Below are 21,071 nucleotides of genomic sequence, written 5' to 3'. Positions count from 1 at the left end.
TTATTTTGCAAAGTTCAGTTATTCAGAGGTTTGTTGTGCTATTGAGCATAGTTACAAATATTGGCATAAATTTCTGTCATATGTATATGTGTGTGTGTTCATGCATACTTGCAAAACCCTTCACTGGTATGTGTTAATATGGCAGATGGATTTCGAAAACCCTTACCACCTGTATTTGATCAGAATATTGCAGAGAATTGGCGAATATTTGAGAAAGAGTACTATATTTTTATACAAGCAGCTCATTCTGGCAAAGATGCACGCACCAGGGCATTTATTTTACTTAACCTAGCTGGGTCAGAGGCCATTGAAAGAGAATGTTCATTTGTGTATGCACCAGCAGTATATGAGGGAGAAGTTGAAAAACATTGCATTGTTGTACAGGCTGAATCAAGGGAAGACCCTGAGTGTCTGAAATGCAAATTCAGGGAAATGTGTAACCTCCAGATAAATATTACATTAGGGAGGCATTTGTTTTACAAAAGAGATCAGAAAAAATGGAAAACTTTTGCAGCTTATATTACTGACCTGAGAAACAAAGCTAAAACGTGTTGGTTTGGTGATTTAAAAGATGAGCTGATAGAGGGCAGGCGTGTGTATGACATTAATAGCGCTGCAGTGAGAACACAGGGTGACATACAAGACTGGAGGAAGATGCACACAGGTGGATTATATCTTATGTAGAAGGGCCAGTCTGAAGGAGATTGGAGACTGTAAAGTGGTGGCAGGGGAAAGTGTAGTTAGGCAACATAGGATGGTGGTTTGTAGGATGACATTGGTGATCAAGAAGAGGAGGATGAGTGTGAGGGCAGCACCAAGGATCAAATGGTGGAAATTGAAAAAGGGTAATTGGGAGGTGATGTTCAGGGAAGTGTTAAGACAGGCACTGGGTGGCAGTGAAGAGTTACCAAATAGCTGGGTAACTACAGCAGAGCTAGTAAGAGAGATGGCTAGAAAGGTGCTTGGTGTGACATCTGGAAAGAGGAAGGAGGACAAGGAGACCTGGTGGTGGAATGACAAAGTACAGGAGAGTATACAGAGAAAGAGGTTGGCAAAAAAGAAGTGGGATTGTCAAAGAGATGAAGAAAGTAGACAAGAGTATAAGGAGATGAGGTGCATGGCAAAGAGAGAGGTGGCGAAGGCTAAGGATAAGGCATATGAAAAGTTGTATAAATGGTTGGACACTAAGGAGGGAGAAAATGACCTGAACCGATTGGTTAGACAGAGGGACCAAGCTAGTAAAGATGTGCAGCAGGTAAGGGTAATAAAGGATAACGAGGGAAATGTATTCACAAGCGAGGATAGTGTGTTGAGCAGATGGAAAGAGTACTTTGAAGGGTTGATGAATGAAGAGAATGAGAGGGAGAGATGGTTGGATGATGTGTGGATCATGAATCATGAAGTGCAGTGGATTAGCAAGGAGGAAATAAGGAATGGCTATGAAGAGGATGAAGAACGGAAAGGTTGTTGGTCCAGATGACATATCCGTGGAAGCATGGTGGTGTTTAGGTGAAATGGCAGTGGAGTTTTTAACTAGATTGTTTAATGAAATCTTGGAAAGTGAGAGGATACCTGAGGAATGGAGAAAAAGTGTTTTGGTACCGATTTTTAAGAATAAGGGTGATGTGCAGAGCTGTAGTAACTACAGAGGGATTAAACTGATCAGTCACAGCATGAAGTTATGGGAAAGAGTAGTGGAAGCTAGGTTAAGAAGCGAGGTGATGATTAGTGATCAGCAGTATGGTTTCATGCCAGGAAAGAGCACTACAGATGCGTTGTTTGCTCTGAGAATGTTGATGGAGAAGTACAGAGAAGGTCAGAAGGAGTTGCATTGTGTCTTTATGGATTTAGAGAAAGCATATGACAGGGTGCCTAGAGAGGAGTTGTGGTATTGTATGTGGAAGTCGGGAGTGTCAGAGAAGTATGTAAGAGTGGTACAGGATATGTACAAGGGTAGCGTGACAGCGGTGAGGTCTGGGGTGGGAGTGACAGATGCATTTAAGGTGGAGGTGGAATTACATCAAGGATCAGCTCTGAGCCCTTTCTTATTTGCAATGGTGATGGACAGATTGACAGACAAGATCAGACAGGAGTCCCCGTAGACTATGATGTTTGCAGATGACATTGTGATCTGTAGTGTGAGTAGGGAACATGTGGAGGAGGCCCTGGAGAGGTGGAGATATGCTCTAGAGAGAAGAGGAATGAAGGCCAGCAGGACTAAGACAGAATATGTGTGTGCGAATGAGAGGGAGGATAGAGGAATGGTGAAGATGTAGGGAGTAGAGGTGGTGAAGGTGGATGAGTTTAAGTACTTGGGATCAACAGTTCAGAGTAATGGTGAGTGTGGAAGAGAGGTGAAGAAGAGAGTACAGGCAGGATGGAGTGGGTGGAGAAGAGTGTCAGGAGTGATTTGTGACAGACGAGTACCAGTAGGAGTGAAAGGGAAGGCCTACAAGAGGGTAGTGAGACCAGCTATGTTATATGGGTTGGAGACAATGGCATTGACAAAAAGGCAGGTGTCAGAGCTTGACGTGGCAGAGTTGAAGATGTTAAGATTTGCACTGGGTGTGACGAGGATGGACAGGATTAGGAATAAGTTTATTAGAGGGTCAGTCCAGGTTGGAAGGTTTGGAGACAAAACCAGAGAGGCAAGATTACATTGGTTTGGACATGTGCTGAGGAGGGATGCAGAGTATATTGGGAAAAAGATGCTAAGTATGAAGCTGCCAGGTAACAGGAAAAGAGGAAGGCCTAAGATAAGGTTTATGAATGTGGTGAGAGAGGACATGCAGGTGGTTGGTGTGACAGAGCAAGATGCAGAGGACAGGAAGAAATGAAAACAGTTGATCTGCTGTGGTGACCCCTAATGGGAACAGCCGAAAGAAGAAGAAGAAGAAGCATGAGAAAGATTTTGCCTCATGACAGTGATTTAACACTAAGCAAGGCTATTGAGATTTGTCAAATCCATGAGGTTACCGAAAAGCACACAAGTATGCTTGAAAGTGATAACAGCACGGTTTTAGTAGGCTCCAGAGCAAATGTAGACAGCATGCAACACATAGCTAGCAAAAGCAGCCGTAAGCACATGGCACTTGCCACACCAGCAGGCTCTCCAGGTAAAACCCATAGTTTCCCAGCATGTTCTAAGAAAAGGACATGCTCACTGCAGTACAAGGGTGAGTCAGCAAAACTCAAGTCAAGCTTTGTTGTTAACTCTCGCAATTGTGGTGCCAATCATTAGTCTAAAAGAGAAAAGTGCTTAGCATTTGGATAGCAATGCCACAAGTGTAAAAAATGGAACCATTTTCAAATGTTTTGCAAATCAAGTAAGCCTCACACAGTTGTAAAGAATACTCACTTAAAAAAGCAAGTCTATTAAATAGAGAACTACAGTTCTACTTTCTACGTAGATGGTATGCCACTAATTGGGGAAAAGGTTGATGCAGTGAATTTGTTGGCAAAGAATGAAGTGTTTTTTATTGTCCAGATCAATGGTAAATCCACCGAGCTCAAAGTAGACACTGGCTCAATGTATAATGTTATGTCTGCAGGCACATATGCTAAGGTGAGAGCTAATGAGCAACTAAATGTGGCCAGTTGTGCAAAACTTGATGCTTATGGAGGTGAAGAAATTCAAACCAAAGGCTCAGTAGTGCTTTCATGTTATTTAGCTAGGAACTGTTACAGCTTGTTATTCTATGTAGTCTGAAGACCTGTGTAGTCATTATTGGGTCTTAGAGACAGTTTGAGAATGAATTTGCTTTCCTTTACCAAAGAAGCCCATCATATAAGTACATACCTAGTTCCAGCTTTACTGAAAATATTTTCTTAGAGTATGCTGATGTTTTTGATGACAGGTTGGGCAAACTTCCAGTTGTGTATTCTATGAAGTTAAACCCAGAGGTCAGTCCTGTGGTCAGACTAGCAAGAAAAGTTCTGATAGCTAGGCAGAATAGAGTTAAGGCTCAGTTGGATAAAATGGTGCAGCAAGGTGTAATTTGTCCAGTCACATAACCAAATGAAAGGGTGTCGTCCATGGTAGCAGCCCACAAAAAAAAAGAACATATTAAATCAGAATATGTATTGACCCAAGAGATTTGAACAAAGCATTAAAGAGACCACATCACACTGGAATGCAACCAGTTGAGGAAGTTGCAGCTCTAGTACCAAATGCCATTGTTTTTTCTGTTTTGAATGCAAAAAGTTCATTTTGGCAAGTGATGCTTGATCGCAAATCCTTATTACTGACTGCTTTCAGCACCCTGTGTGAAGACTGATAGAGAAGAGTGAAGGCTGCCAGCCTAGCCAGATAGAATTTTATACATAATTCTTTCATTTGTAAATATGAATGTGAATCACAGGCTTATTGTCTTAAATGAAAAAAAAATGCTGTTACAAAAATGTGGCAACAGTGCTCTCTACTGACCCAGTAAAAGCATGTTGTGACCCTTTGATCTAAAGTCAGCTCCAGTCTGGCAAGATGAAGGCTTCTGCCTATTGTTTAAGGCTAAAGTTAATGACCAGAATTTACATATGGAATGTTGTTTATTGCTCTAAGTGTAACAGTATGTAAATGCAGTTTTGGTCAGCCTGGGAACACTAGGAAAGTGTGAAATGATGTAATGTTTTATCAGAACTGCAGTTTCAATTTAAACAGAGAGAACCAGAGGGCATTAAGCATTTTTGTCTTGAACATCCAACTCAGCACTGCTTTATGCTTTATGTAAGTTATTTTAGAAGTGTGTTTTCTTGTAGAAATAGCTAGAAATTAGAAAAATTAGACTAAGTGTTTTTCTGTGATGTCAGAACTGTCCTACAGATTTTTTAAAGTATTTCTGTGTGATCTCTGAACTCTTGACTAGCACTGACTGTGTAGTAGTATTGTCTTGTGGTTTTAATTATTTATTATTAAATATTTTAAAACCTTTTAACTGTAGCTGGTTTGTGTAGAGATAATTTAAGCTATTAAGAGTACTTGCATTGCCTTTGGTAATACTGTACAAGGCCACTCTAATAGCTTTAGCCCTGGGCTATACTACCAATTGGATAATAATATTGCACAGTAATAAATGGACACCCTTTTAAAAGGCTTTGGGTAGCTGATAATATTAGTGGGTGGTGGCAGCTGGTACTACCATATAGTCTGGGAGAATGGGACACAGCTGGAGAAACTATGCCAGCCTTCCCCAGGAGTGTCTGTGTGGTTGTATAAACTCTTCTCTCAAAGTGTGTGTGTGTGTGTCAGCTACTTTGGCAGGGACACAAAGTACTGGTTGGACAGAGATGGTGAGATTTTAGCTTGCCCACTAGACTGAGTCCTAGACCCTATAGCTGTGTCAGTGGGGAGACTTATTGGGGACCTGGGGAACAAGGGAGCGACCAGCCCTAGACTGACTGTGATCTCTATGTGCTCTTAAGGAAAATTGCACTTTACTGTGTGTATTATTTCTCCATTCCTCATATATGAGATGCCCTCTCTGGTGTTAGTGGTGAGGATTGAGGCTCCTTGATTGCTGGGCCAGGGCATGGGCATCACACTCTGTTTGGCAAATATAGATTCCTCAGAATGACAATTGGAATAAATTCTAGAAGTGAAGTCTTTCAGTGTGCAATGGAGAAATTTTTTTCAGGTTATCCTTGTGCCATAATAATAGATGATTTATTGGTTGGAGGCAATGTAAAGCAGAGCATGAAAGAAATCTTAAGAAAGTTCTAGACAGAGCATGTGATGTGAACTTAAAGCTCAATCCTCTGAAGTGCAAATTCAGACTACCAGAAACTAACACTGGCTTGAGACCAGACCCATCCAAGCCAGCAGCTATTCTTGAGATGGCAGCACCAGGTAACGTTCAAGCTCTACTAATTTTCATGGTATGGTCAGCTATTTATGCAAGTTTATACCAGACTTCAGTGAGTTGACAGCACCTTTGAGAGACCTGATGCACAAAGATGTTATATGGTTCTGGTTGGAACAGTACCAGAGAGCATTTGAAGACCTTAATTGGAAAATTGTTACCCCACCTACATTAAGATACTATGATGTCAATAAACCAGTTACTCTTTCCTGTGATGCTTCACAATTTGCTCTTAAGTTCATAGGTTCATAGGTTCATAGGTTGGTACTAGGCTATCAGCCCTAGGGCCTATACAAGCCTAGCCATAACAATTCCCTGGCTATTTCTTCCCACACTATTTACTTCCCTGGACCCTGTCTAGCAGGGCGACTGATGTGATCCCCAGGGTGAATTTCCTTTCTCCCATCCAATCGTCAAGATTCCTTTTGAAGAGGGTCAAAGATGCACTCTGCTTGATATGTATGGGCAATCTATTCCAGAGTCTGAGGAGTCTCTGGGTCAGAAACCTATCCCTCCAGCATGTTTTATTTATTGTGATGACAAGGTTTAGATCACTGGAGCATGTGGCTCTGAGGGATTGGGATTTCTTTAAGTGTAGCATGTCCAACAGCTCTGGGTTTGACATGGCCTTGTATGTTAAGCAGAGATCGCCTCTGAGTAGACGATATGCGACAGAGTATAGCTGGAATTTTTAATGCGGTCAGTGTAGGGCATCTGCTTTAGGCCTGTGATTCTTTTAGTGAGGTATTTCTGCAGCCTTTCCCGTTGTTGCAGATGTCTTGAGAGGTACATACCAAATGGGGCATTGTATTCTATAATGGGTCTAAGGAGGGATGAATACAGTGGGACAATGACCTCCTTTTTTCTGGATGAAAACCCCTTAGTGATGAGGTGTGCCACATAGAAGGATTTTCTGACTGTTGTGGCGATGTGGTTATCGAAGGTGAGACCACTGTCCACCTGTGTCCCTAAGTCTCTTATCACACTTTTGGTGTTTAGTGTACTGCCACCTATATGGTAATTCACGGGTACATATTTTTCCCAAAGGGGATAACTATACATTTCTTGGCATTGAGCTTGAGCCCATGGCTCTGGCACCAAGCATCTGTTTCTGTAAGGCCCTTTTGTGGAGTATTCACATCATTTGGGGATTCAATAACGGCTCCCAGTTTGCAGTCATCTGCAAACTTTGTTATCCAGAGTCTCTTAGTGTTGGCCTGTACTTCAGAGAAGTAGATGCCAAACAAGAGCGGTCCCAGGACTGAACCCTGAGGTACTCCACTTGTCACTTGTCTGGAGCTGGATTTGGAGTCAGCTACTTTTACAGTGTGGGTTCTATCAGTAAGCCAGTTAGCAACCCACTGGGTGACGTAGGGATTAATGCCCAGCTTAGTAAATTTGTCTATAATTCCAGAGTGGGAGATAGTGTCAAAGGCCTTGGTAAGGTCTAGATAGGCTGTGTGGCCTACCTTACCCTTGTCCATGGCTCTGGAGACTGATTCAAAGAAGTCAGTCAGGTTCAGGAGACAAGATTGTCCCTTCATGAACCCAAACTGGGTGGGGTCCAGTGTTTGAAGGTTGCCAATACCTTTGTTTATAAGTTCCATGATAATACACTCCATGGCCTTGCAGATAAGGCTTGTCAGACTGATGGGACGGTAGTTTCCGGGATCCAAGGTGGTTCGCCCCTTGTGAAGTAGAATAACTGTTGCTCTGTGCCACTCAGTGGGCACGAAACCTGAGGTGAGGCTATGATTAAACATGACACTTAGGTGAGGTGCCAGTTCATATTGTAGTTCATGTAGTACACAGCCCGGGATGTCATCTGGTCCCATGGATGCTGTGTGGCCATTATTACTGGAATTTGTCAATCTTCCGGTAATGAGATGGGCCATTTAGGGGGTGAGAAGGGGATGAAGTTGGCACTGAATCGATCTGCCAGGATATTGGCAATATCCTTGCATTCTTGGTGCAGTTATTCTTCAGGAAGGTAGACCAGTAGCCTACTTACCCAAACTGAAATGCAATATGCTCAATTTGAGAAAGAACTTTTCGGCAATAGTGTTTGCATGTACAAAGTTTCATGATTATAGCTATGTTCGAGCTATTCAGATTGAAACTGATTACCAATTTCTAGTCACTATTTTAAAGAAGCCTATGCATTCATCTCCAGCGAGATTACAAAGAATGATGCTCAAATTGCAAAAGTACAACTTCAAAATGGTTTATACAAAAGGCAAACTTCTTTATCTGGCTGATACCTTATCCAGATTGCCCAGAGATACAAAGAAACAGCTTAATGCAAAGAATTTTGACTTTGATGTCATGCAAGTGCATAATTTTTCTACCATAAGACTTGATGGGCTTAGAGATCATACAAAGAAGGATCCAATTTTGCAAAAGCTAAACCACTACATTAATGCTGGATGGCCATCAAAGCAATCTAGCGTACCATCTGAAGTACAAACTTATTTTGTTTACAGAGATGAGATGTTGATGGAAGATGGCATTATTTTCAAAGGTCCTAAAATTATTGTTCCTGCTTCCTTACACCATGAATATGCCCAGATTTTGCATCATGGTCACCCAGGTTTCAAATCTATGAAAAGAAGGGTGAGAGGCTAGTATTTTGGCCTTATCTAGCAAAAGACATTCATAAATTACTTTCTTCTTGTACAATAACCACTTTATCTAAGTCAAGTTCCTGAACTACCTTGGTCACCAATAGCCACTGATATATTCAAGTGGAACAGTTAACATTCCTTAGTGTTTGTAGACTCTTATTTAAACTGGTTTGAGATTGATTTACTACTTAATCTAACATCCACTGCTGTTATCACCAAGTTTAAACATCATTTCTCAGTCCATGGTAGTCCACACAAAGTTCTTTCTGACAATGGTACCCAATTTACCAGTCAGTTGTTTCAGAAATTTGCAAAAGAATGGGACTTTGTACATGTTTCTAGTAGTCCAGAATATCCACAGTCAGATGGGCTAGCTGAACGTGCAGTACAGAATGCAAAGCAATTACTGGAGAAGTCAAAGCATGATAACACTGATGTCTTTTTGAATTTACTCAATCTCAGAAACATACCCCATGATGATATACTTGACTCACCTGCTAAGAGACTTCTATCTAGGCAACCCAGAACAACATTGCCTATCAGTTCCACTTTGTTGACACCTAAAGCTAAGAACAACAGAACAGTTACAGCCCAATTATTCAGAAAACATTCTTTCTAGATGTCCAGTTATGATAAATCGAGCATATTTCTTTGTCCATTGAAAGAAGGAGAGACAGTGAGGATACAAATGGCAGAAAATTTCGACTGGATTGGTCAAGTAACATGTATATGTGCAGAGCTGAGATCCTACTTTGTAGAATCAGAGATTGTGGACTACAGGAGAAATTGCAGACATCTACTTCCTGTATCAGAACAGTTATCACAGCATTGTTCCTGTGATACAGACTCTAGATCTCAGAGCACTCCAGACAATGTTCCTGTTGCAGAACGTGTCTTGACTCCTACTTCCGTTTCTGATGATGTTCCTGATGTACCTATTCAACAGAGACAATCCCAGTTGCTAAACCTAACTCTAATTTCTATGTCACACAATTTGGTCATATTTCTAGACCTACCGTGAAACACACAGTAACCCGGATGTAGTTGTATATATGTATCTAGTTCTGTATAATTGCATGACAAAGAATCATTTTTATCAATTGTATGTCATTTAATGTCATCAATATTGCATGACTCATTTTTCAAAGAGGGAGGATGTAGAATAGAGAGCTGTGTTGTACCTTTAAGAAGCATTTCCAAGGACTGAACGTGCATATAAATAGCAAGCACGTGCTAGCCTCAGTGCCATTTTGAGAGTGCAACCAAAGAGTGATCATGTATGAGTGTAATTGCTAGTTTGTTTATAAGTTTATCTAAGTTAAAGTTATTAAGCCTCAATCCTGATGTGTTTGTACATAATAAAGATCCTTGAACAGAACCAACAAAGGCTTATCTATTTTATCCTGACTGGACGGGTGACACATCCCATGGCCAATAATTATATATTACTCCTAATGAGAACAAATGGGATCATACCACAGATTATTTGAGAGGACCCATGCATGGGATAAAGAATTCAGGAGCTGCATCTGTCCTTTAGTTGTACTGGGGCAGTCCTGGGGTAAATTTTCTTTTTCTAATCCATAAATCTAAGTTGCACTTGAATATACACAGGGATGAACTTTGATTTATTTGGATGGGGAGTCTGCTCCACAGCAGCAATATCCTATGCAAGATATACCTGTCCTTACAAGCCATTCTGTTGATGTTGCAGAAGAGGTTTAGATCTCTAGTCTGTGTATTTCTGATGACATTTGATTTGTTGATGTGCAGTGAATCTATCAGTAATGGGCCGGAGGATTCTTTGCATGCCAGACATTGGTCACTTCTTAGCAGTCTGTACGACACTGAGTATAATTACATTTATAGTCACTAGCAAAGAAAATAAGGGACAAAATTCAAGGATATAGCTAGTATGGTAATCATAAAAAAGTAGCTTTACTCGCAGATGATATTATTTTGTACTTGATAAAGTCAGAAAAGGATATTTGGTACTGGGGAACATTTTGAGACAGTTTCAAGTCTTTTCAGTATATAAAACAAAGGCTGTAGTAGTAAATGTACCAGATGAACTGGTTCAGCAATACCCAAATTTATGAGGACATGATAAGATGAAGTATTTAGGTATATAGATTAAAAAGGCTTATGATATGGCAGCTAAAAATATGTGGGAAGAGACTAAACAAAAGATAATACAAATTTTGATTAGCGATGTGGATACTAAGATACAGCAGTAAAAATGTTTTTAGTCCCTTTAGTTTCATATACAGGTCAGGCATGTTTTTAGTACCCAAAAGAGAAGTTGTGGATGGTAATTAATAAAAAGCTAAAGGAATTTATTTCAGGTAGGTTGTTCCTCCTACTAGAGCAAGGTGTTTTGGGATTAACCTGATTTGAAATAATATTTTAGAGCTACACAGTTAAAGCTCATGTGTAACACACACACAATTTTATAATTCAAAATAGAAAGGGATGATGATGAGGCAGGGGGGAGTTCAAAAAATAATGAAAGAGTGGGATTTTGGATGCAGATCCTCAAAGTGAATAATAACCATACTAAGTATTATATCCCTAAAGTTCTAGAAAATATTATTAGATCTAAGCCAACATGAGAATGAAGAAAGGAGTTGGTACCAATGGGGATGAGTGCAAGTTGGAGTACAGAGAGTAAGCAGGAGGAAGCTGGAACTTACTGGATAAAATAAACAAAATGACCGAGGTTATAAACTCTAGAGACAGAAAGGTAATAGAGAGGGATAAGGCCAAGCACAAGTCTGAACTGTCAGTCAGGGACTACTTTCCTTACTAGGCATCAATAACAGAGAACAGGCAAAAAGAAAGGGCAGGTGATAGCTAAATGAAAGACCAACTCCAGTAGAGTTTTTAGTTGAGTTAGTAACAGATATTGTTGTTAAAAAGAGTTGATCAGTAGAGCATATCAAATATTGCATGTTAACTATAGGACTCAACCAGAGGAAGTTAAACAAGATTGTGAAGAGAGACAGAAAAAGCAATTTGAAATAGAAGAATGGGAGGACATATGTATATCTCCCAAATATGCAAAAACATCCAGAAGGTTTAGTGTTTTTTCAAAGTGCTAATAGAAGTATCTTTACACCCTAAGCATGCTTCAGATAAATTTTCTTCAAATGCTGGAGGTATAATTGGAAAGAGAAAGGTAACTAGAAATATGTTTTTGGGAATGTAATGAGTTGGCAGATTCAAAAAATTCTGTTTAGAGTTCTTTGTCAGATATGTTTTGCAAATGGTCATAACTGAGGAAATTATTCTTTTGAGATGGGATACAGGATCTGATTTGCCCAGATATAATATATTCTTACTCAGTTTAATGCTATTGTCTGCCACAAACACAATTACTATAAAATAGATTTCAAAATCTAAACCAAATGTAATTGAAGTACGGACTATTGTAAAGGAGATAAAAGAACTGGAGGTGGAATCTTTAGAAAAAAGAAAGGAAAAAAACTATATAGAATAAATGGAATTTATGGTGCGAATACTTGGAAAATAATGTCTAGTAGGAGTAGGCAGAGGAGAAAATTCAAGGGAAGGCAGGAAGTGAGCAATTTATGTAATTCTTGAGTAAATTAAAATTTTTAAATAGAAAACCTATATGTTGACTACATAAAGATAACAAAGGAATGTTATTATGGCTTGTTTTCTTTTCTATTACTGTGTATGTATGTCACATTTTGCAACTGTCATCTTTAATAAAGATATTGAAGAAACTGCTTGAAACCACCACGATGTAATCCAAAAGGCATTTATTGTAAAATGAAACAGGAACAAGCGCTTTCACACAAACAGGTTGTGCTTCATCAGGTTACAATCACATAAAGAAATCCATTCATTTTTATAGAGGCCCCTTGTCATAGTTAACAAATTAATCAAATCAATTAAAATCAATTAACAAACTAGGCTCATTAGCAAAAATAGGAATTTAAATTGAGTATAAAATAGCAGAATTCTATCCAACTATATAGCATTAGATTAAATGACCATTGTATAAAGACTATAAGTATTTCTTTTTAAAACATAACATTAATTCTTTACCTTTCTGTAGATATCATATTACTTGATAAGGTGCATGAAGTTGTTTCAAGTACCGGTATCCCGCCTCCATAAATCAACTCAGGAAGCCATGCCCATATTTAGAAAGGAAAGCAATCTAAAGTGTAGCTTCATTAAAACTACTAATTAACAATCCTGGTTTACTTTTTTAAAAAGACAGGTTTCCATCACCCGTTTTTATTTTTGTTTTTACTTTTACTTTCTTACTATTTTCGGTGTATAAAATATTTAGTTCCCAGAACAGTTAGATCAAATAATATTTTAAATAGTCTCAGAAGTTGCTATAGGAGATTATATCAATCCAGTATGTTAGGGAACTGACTTAGGTCATTCCACAAACAATGCTCATTATTAAAACAAACCTAATAGTCAGATAGGATAATATTTACATCAATAGAAATTGCACTCGCGGAAAGAAAAAAGTGTGCCATACATAGCAGCTAACCAAGCAATATACTTAGAATTATCATATGCTGCCATGCTCGCCAATGCAGAGAATTATATATTCACTAAAACCATGGCTAAAACAAATAGCAAGTAAATTCTACATTAAATAGTCAAAGCACATTCAGTACTCAAAAATGTATATATACCCTGAAAAACACATAAATAGATCCTGATACATAGTACCATTTAAGTAAAATGTAGATCCATAGATAAAAACAAATACTACAAATAAGAACAAACAGACGTGATGTGCAATATAAAATCCCGCTCAATAGACATAGGAGCAGGATAGGCATTCAGTTGCGATATGGTCTCAGTGACAGTTGTTAAACACTGGTCTGTGAGATAGCTTTATATTTAAACTAAACATAATTAAATATATTCAATTCAAATCTCATGATGAGACTCATAGCAAAAAATTCACGGACTCGATGGGGTCTGATCAAAAATATGAAAAAAATATATGTATAAAAAATATATCTAAGTCACATTTATCAAAATTAATTTAATGATTTTTTATATAAAAATTAGTATAAAAATAATTACTAACAACGGAACAAATTATGTTTACAATGTTGAAATAGATTTGCATAAACAGTAAAAAATGGAAATATAAATTTTACAAAATTTTTATATATATATGTATAGATTTTATAAATTATTTATATGATAGAAATAGCAGGATACATCAAAAGGCTTCTTTGTTTTTATTTTTATTTTTAACTCGGACCTATTAGGGCTGGTCGAATATTAACTACAGAATTGAGACCTGGCGGTAAATGAGCTCTAAGTCTCAATATCCATCTTAGCTCAAAGCCCTCCAGAGTATTTAGGTTATCACCTTCCCTTATGTTGAAATCCACCACCTGTAAAACCTGGAACACAAAGCTATGTTGTGGGTGGGTACTACAGTGTAGAGCTAAGGCATTACAAACATTACATTTTCTAATATTGTATATATGATCATAGATTCGATCTCTTAGTCTCCTTGAAGTTAAACCCACATAGTAGGCATCACAAAGAGTACAGGTGGCAAGGTATATTACATTGCTAGTATTGCAATCTGCATAGTGCATTGGTACTATGTTCCTTGTCATATCTGGGGGTGTAAAACCATTATTTCTAGATATGTAATTACAATAGGAGCATTTAGTGCATTGGAAGGTGCCTGTTTTTATCAAAGATCTGATATCAGTAGATGTATTAGTTAACTTCTCCTTGCATAACAGTCTTTTTAAGTTCATGCAATTCATATATCTAAAGTTCGGTTTATTGCTCACGATTTCTGAAATAGATGTGTCTGACAATAAAATTTTCCAATTTCCCCTAATTATATTAGTCAAATACTGTATATCATTGGTATATTTAATGTCATAAGGCACAATATTAGACATATTCCTAGTGAATTTATCACAGGGAGTATGCTTTTTTGTATAAAACCTAGTACTATTAGGTATTGGTTCATTTATTTCATTGATCATTTTAACAGGATAGCCCCTTTCCACAAAGAGTTTCCTTTGAGTATCCATTGTGTGTAGTGAATCAAGTCTATCACTACAGATTCTATCAACTCTCCCCATTTGATTTCTTACTATATTGGGAAATATATGCCGTGGATGTAGGCTATCATAATGGAGGATCCCATTCCTCCAACAGGGTTTCCTGTAGAGTGTTGTTGATAGTCTACATAAGTTGTCCTTTTTGATAGTAATATCTAAAAAATTTATGTAGTCATAAGAAAAATCATAACTAAACCTGAAAAAAGGGGTAACACTATTCATGTAATCAATAAAGGAAATAAGACCTTCTATATCGCTATTCCATATGATCAGTATATCGTCTACAAAACGTCTGTATAATATGACGTTTGCAAACCTCAAATCATTAAATAAGTATTCCCTTTCCCACTCCAATACGACAAGGTTGGCATATGCATTGGCACAGGGGGTTCCCATGGCAACCCCCCATGTTTGTGCATATGCCACATTGTCGTAAAGGAAAACATTATTTTTCAAGACCAAGTCCAAAAGACAACACAAGTTCATAACATCGCCATTGGGAACCTTAAGTTGTGTCATGTGACTTCTTATTGCATCTAAACCATAGTCATGGGGGATCTTTGTAAATAAACTTTCGATATCTAAAGTCACCAATATGGTGCTATTAGTTATTTCCTTAGTTAATGTATCTGACTTTAGGTCGTCCAAGAGTTTATATGAGTCCAAGAGAATGGTAGGGACCTGCTTTACAAGGGCTCCTAGTTTATCCTGTATATATAATGATGCATTATACGTGACCCAATGGTCACCTGATACTATAGGTCTCAATGGTGGTGGATATATCTGTTTATGTAGTTTTGGAAGTCCCTTGATGATGGGAATGAGGGGAAGCTCTATCAATAAAAAATCATAGAGAGGTTTTGCAATAGACCTAGTCATAAGCATATCGTAGAGAGTATCATGAACATATCGCGTTAATGAAACTATATGTGATTTTTCAATCCTTTTATATGCAGTGTCATTACCTAGCATATGGAGCATTAAATCATTATAAAAGATTGCATCCATAGCCACTATCCCCCCTCCTTTATCTGCTGGCTTAAATACTATTTGTGGGTCATTGCACATCATTTTCAGCTCAGACATTTCCTCATTATTAAGATTAATAAATATATTCTTTTTCAGTTTACTTTCATAATAAAGATATATATCACGCTCACATGTTTTCAAAAAACAATCTACTATTGGTGTCATGGGTGGTACAAAAGTACTTTTCTTTCTGCATGTAAACCTAGTATTATTGTCAAAGATATTAATGGAGTCAGTTGTACTGTTCTTACACATTAATTTCAAAGATAGTTTTCTGCAAAATTTACGTAGACCTATAAGAGTGTCAGAAATAATACTATGTTGAGAGGGTATAAAAGATAAACCCTTATTTAGAACATTCATAGCATCATGTGAAAATGTCCTGGAGGATAAGTTAAAAAATAGACAATTTAAATCGGCATTTTCCAGTTCTTTTATGGTACATCTCAAACCATTTGATAGAAGGTTCAGATCTTCGCTCTTCTTTTCTGCTCCTTTATGTCCCCTGACAGTTTCCTCTTCCCCCTTCCCCGGCTGTTGGACCGGGCTCGCACCGCTTCCTTGTAGGGCAGGGGAAAATTCAAAGGCGAGGGTGCTGTTAGTTTATTAGTAGAGGCTATAACTTTAGGTTTCGTACCTACGTTAGCCAACTGAACCAGACCTTGCTGGTTGCAAGGTAGTGACATAACTGGAGTATCTGGTAGCGCGGACACTTCGTTTAACACAGTCTCAGTATGCATTTCTGCACTAGTCGTAATATCATGCGTACTAGCAAGAACATCATTATTTAGGCTGAATGCAGCATTTCCTTGATTATTGGATGAATTAGTGAAGTTAGAATGAGTCCTTGGCCAAACAAAAATTCGGCCGAGCTGGAAGTCCTCACAATCACGCTTCAGTTTCCTCATTTTTATTTGCTCCAATTTATTACTGTATAAGGACAGTTGCTTATTCATGGTTTGTATTTTGGCTATGGTATTCTGTTTAGAGTTCTTTGTCAGATATGTTTTGCAAATGGTCATAACTGAGGAAATTATTCTTTTGAGATGGGATACAGGATCTGATTTGCCCAGATATAATATATTCTTACTCAGTTTAATGCTATTGTCTGCCACAAACACAATTACTATAAAATAGATTTCAAAATCTAAACCAAATGTAATTGAAGTACGGACTATTGTAAAGGAGATAAAAGAACTGGAGGTGGAATCTTTAGAAAAAAGAAAGGAAAAAAACTATATAGAATAAATGGAATTTATGGTGCGAATACTTGGAAAATAATGTCTAGTAGGAGTAGGCAGAGGAGAAAATTCAAGGGAAGGCAGGAAGTGAGCAATTTATGTAATTCTTGAGTAAATTAAAATTTTTAAATAGAAAACCTATATGTTGACTACATAAAGATAACAAAGGAATGTTATTATGGCTTGTTTTCTTTTCTATTACTGTGTATGTATGTCACATTTTGCAACTGTCATCTTTAATAAAGATATTAAAAAAGAAATCAGTCCAAAATGAATATTATGAAACAAAAGGCCAATGATAGTGTATTAAGCTACCAGACATAATCTCAAACCTCAAAGTGTTCAGCATAGAAATTAACAAAATTGTCAACAAGTTCAAACCCACTCCAATGGAATCTAACTTCACTGCAGAAGACTTTAAAACTTGAATTCACCAGCTCACCAACACTGTTTCTTCTTCTGCTCCATGTCCTCTCTCATTTTGACCCCTAACTTAACACTTTTGCCTCAGAAAAAATATCATAGTTCATTCCCCAACCATGGCAGCATGAATTGTTAAATGTTGTAAGGACTACACCCTTCACTAGTTAACTTTCTATTCATTCTAACCCTTATTCAGAATAGGTTTTCAGTCAAACCAAATAATGGTTTTAGCAAATCCCTCTTCTCCCTTCCCTCATCAAAGCTCTGGTAAAAGGTACACACATTTATCTTTATCTATATCTATATCTGCATCTATTTCTATATCTATATATACAGAGAGAGAGATACTCAAACATTTGACTACGCTCTCAAATACATCAGTGGCCCTTAACGGCAACCAGCAAGGCTATACCCCAAGTGGAAGCACTTTCACAGTGTGCTCTTTTAAGCTGTATACACATTTCTGTGAAGTCTGCACACCCAAGAGTGGCCCTCTCTGTGTACCTCACCAAAGCATTCAGTCCAGATGAACATAATAATTATCTGTCCCACTCAATCTCATTCAGCAGCCACTGCGGTCAACTTGTTTAGTCATTATCTTTCAAAATGATCCAAAGCAGATGTAACCTCTGTTTTTCAAACAACTTACTGCAAATTGCATGGATCAATACTTGGTCCACGTTTCTTATCTACAGTCATCAGTTCTCCTTCTGTTGACTTGTGTTTATCCAATTCTATCAGTCACACCAAAAATGAGTCATCTTCAGGTCTGCTGAAATCATCACTTCCTTAAGAATTGATCTCCGAAAAGACATCAAGCTGTAGTTCATTGTCTAGGTTAAAAAGAAATATTACACAGTTGGAATAAAAACAGCGTTATGATCATTGGAAAAATACTATATTAACCACCACTATCCTTTCCTCCTTTTTCATATTTATACAGATATTTGGGTATCTACCTGGAACCTTGAGTCTCGATATCAACCAAAGTTACCCATCTCAAGAGTAAAATCAGACACTAACTCTAGCTGCTGTTATTAAGTGTCTTGTTTCTTTAGCACACAAATGTGAAATGTAATCAGAAAAAGCATCCTTTGCACTTATATTTGATCCCTACACTCATATACACCTCGGCCAAAAACCTGAAAGCCCTACAAATCCATAGTAATCATATCTGTGGTTTGTTCTGCTGCTGCCTATACTCAGACATCACTATGCAGCCATCTGCTGTGCCAACTAGATTCCAGTTAAGGAAAAGGAAGACTTTATTCTTCTTTCTCATATTCTCAAAATCATCACACAAAACAGTTCCCCTTAACTAGCCTATAAACATTATTCGAGAAGAAGACCATGTAATCTTCAGTCTCAAATAAGATTACCTAGTGATAGGGCTTTCTTTATTCTTGCTCCTAAAATCCAGGAAGGAACTGCCCCTGAAATCAGGAATAATAAAACTACAAATGAGATCTGGTGGAAAGCAAAAGTCATATTACAACATGGATTTTTATGATCCAGTTTCACAGCAATCAAACCAATTTAAGATATCTTTCTGCTTAACAAAATGTTTCCTGTATGATTCTTGTCTTTAATATAATTCCATTGGCAGCAATTTGTAATTCTTTTCATCTCAACCTGTATTCTCCTCTAAAGACGAAACACCTTAATGCTTTATCCTTTCTTGTACTTTCATGCCCTGAACTTAATACATTTTTTCTGTATCAGCAGTTATTTTTTAACACTTTCTGTAATGTATTGTACTGCTGCCTGCTGCATTTTGAACAATTTTTGCTGTATGTTGAATAAACATTTTCACTAGAAGCTTCAATATTGCCTGTTAAAAGTTTTTCACAACTATGTTACTGTGTGCATCATATTTACTTGTAAGAATGTAAAGCTTTCAAAATCTCTGTATATTTTGTAAAATGTGCACATACACTACTCACTTACTGTATGTTCACCCTCTATATATTTCTCTGGACCCATTGCATAGCATGTACAAAGTCTGTATACATCTGTAAAGTTTTCCACTACTCACTTTTTGTAATATTTTGCTCTCTGAGCCCAGGCAATTGCTGACATTGAGCCTTTGTATCAGTTGGTAAACCAATCAACAAGTAAACAATAAACAAAGGAATAAATAATACATTGTTATTGCAAAAATGACATACCATTGGCTTTTAGATCTGCTACCCCCCCCCCCCATACTACCCAGAAGGGCTTTTTCTTTGACATTGGCAGTTGCTGGCACCTTAGCTCTTAGGATGGCCACCGCATTTCATTAGTACTGCACTAGGTCAAGAACACTTAATAAAAGTTTTACATATTTTTCCATAAAAAGGGAAACAAACAGGCAAATACATCCACAATTTATGCATGTTAATAATTCTTAAAATCTTATAATTCTGATCCTTTCCAGATTCTGTTAACTGCATCAGATGTCCAGATGACCACTGGCCAAATTTCAGACAAGATCGATGCCTCCCAAGAACTACAGAGTTTCTTTCGTATGAAGAGAGTTTGGGCACTGCATTAGCTGTCATGTCTGTCATCTGCTTCTTATTTCCTGTCATAGTGATTGGTGTTTTTGTCAAATATCGGGGCACTCCAGTTGTTAAAGCCAACAACAGGGAACTTAGCTACATGGTTCTCTTTGCTCTCATGCTGTGTTCTCTCTGCTCATTAATTTTTATTGGTCAGCCAACAACACTGACATGCATGTTCAGACAGCCTACCTTTGGTGTAGTGTTCTCCTTTTCAATCTCTTGTGTTCTTGCAAAGACTGTCACAGTTGTCATGGCTTTTAATGCCACAAAACCAAATAGTAGCTTAAAGCAATTCATGGGTCCAAAGCTACCAGCAGCAATAAACCTTACCTGCAGCCTTACGCAACTCATAATTTGCATCATCTGGCTGGTGACATCACCTCCATTTGTAGAATATAATACAAAAATTCAGGTTGGCAAGATAATAATTCAGTGCAATGAAGGCTCTCCCTATGCATTCTGGGGTATGCTGGGATACAATGGACTTCTGGCAGCTATGAGCTTTACTGTAGCTTTCCTGGCCAGGAAACTGCCTGACAGTTTTAATGAAGCTAAATTTATTACCTTCAGCATGATTGTTTTCCTCAGTGTATGGCTGTCGTTCATCCCAGCTTACCTCAGTACTTCAGGAAAATACATGGCTGGTGTTGAGGTATTTGCTATCCTTTCTTCAAGTGCAGGGCTGCTTGTATGTATATTTTTTCCAAAGTGCTACATTATTTTGTTAAGACCTGAAATGAATTCTAAAGATTATCTGATGGGAAAAAAAATCTGCATACAGTAAATGGCTTTGCATTAGAGAAAAAAAAGAAAAAGTATATAATATCTATATCCCTGAAATGTCTTTGTTGCTTAATTATTGTGTAACGTGCACTAAATCATGGCTTCTAATAATCAGCATTAAAATGAAACCAATTCTGCCAGGATACTTAAATGCATAGTTGCTAGTGTATGTACTTTCTCAACCACAGTGTTTATGTTATATACCACTTTGATCTTCTCCATCGAAATAGTGTTTACTATTGCATTTTGGTTAGCCTTATATGTGACCACTGAATGTTAAACTGCAAAGTTACTTAAAACCTAGCTAAACAGCATGTAATATAGGTGACTAATGTATCTGTGAATGCATGGTAATTGTTGTATAATCTGAGCAGTATAACACTGCTTTGGTTATTTCCCTATTCATTTTTGCTGCTAATGTGATTGCTGGCTTTAAGCATTATTTAAAATGAATGATTATTGCTGTATTTTCTGC

At 37.7% G+C, this 21,071-nt stretch overlaps 1 protein-coding gene across 1 annotated transcript in view; it reads left to right on the top strand.

Annotated features, from left to right (window-relative positions):
• The window catches only part of LOC122806091 (extracellular calcium-sensing receptor-like), a 431,112-nt gene extending 410,515 nt beyond the window's left edge, over positions 1 to 20,597 (top strand). Inside the window, exon 5 of the mRNA XM_044076329.1 lies at positions 19,687 to 20,597. Coding sequence (XP_043932264.1) covers positions 19,687 to 20,597 — 911 coding nt within the window. The remainder of the gene's footprint in view (positions 1 to 19,686) is intronic.
• The last annotated feature ends 474 nt before the right edge of the window (positions 20,598 to 21,071 follow it).

The sequence above is a fragment of the Protopterus annectens genome, chromosome 7.part0, assembly GCF_019279795.1.
Source record: "Protopterus annectens isolate FY-2018-M chromosome 7.part0, PAN1.0, whole genome shotgun sequence".
Classification (NCBI taxonomy): Eukaryota; Metazoa; Chordata; order Ceratodontiformes; family Protopteridae; genus Protopterus; species Protopterus annectens.
The sequence above is the reverse complement of the archived record's forward strand: the minus strand, read 5'-3'. Positions and strand labels throughout refer to the sequence as shown.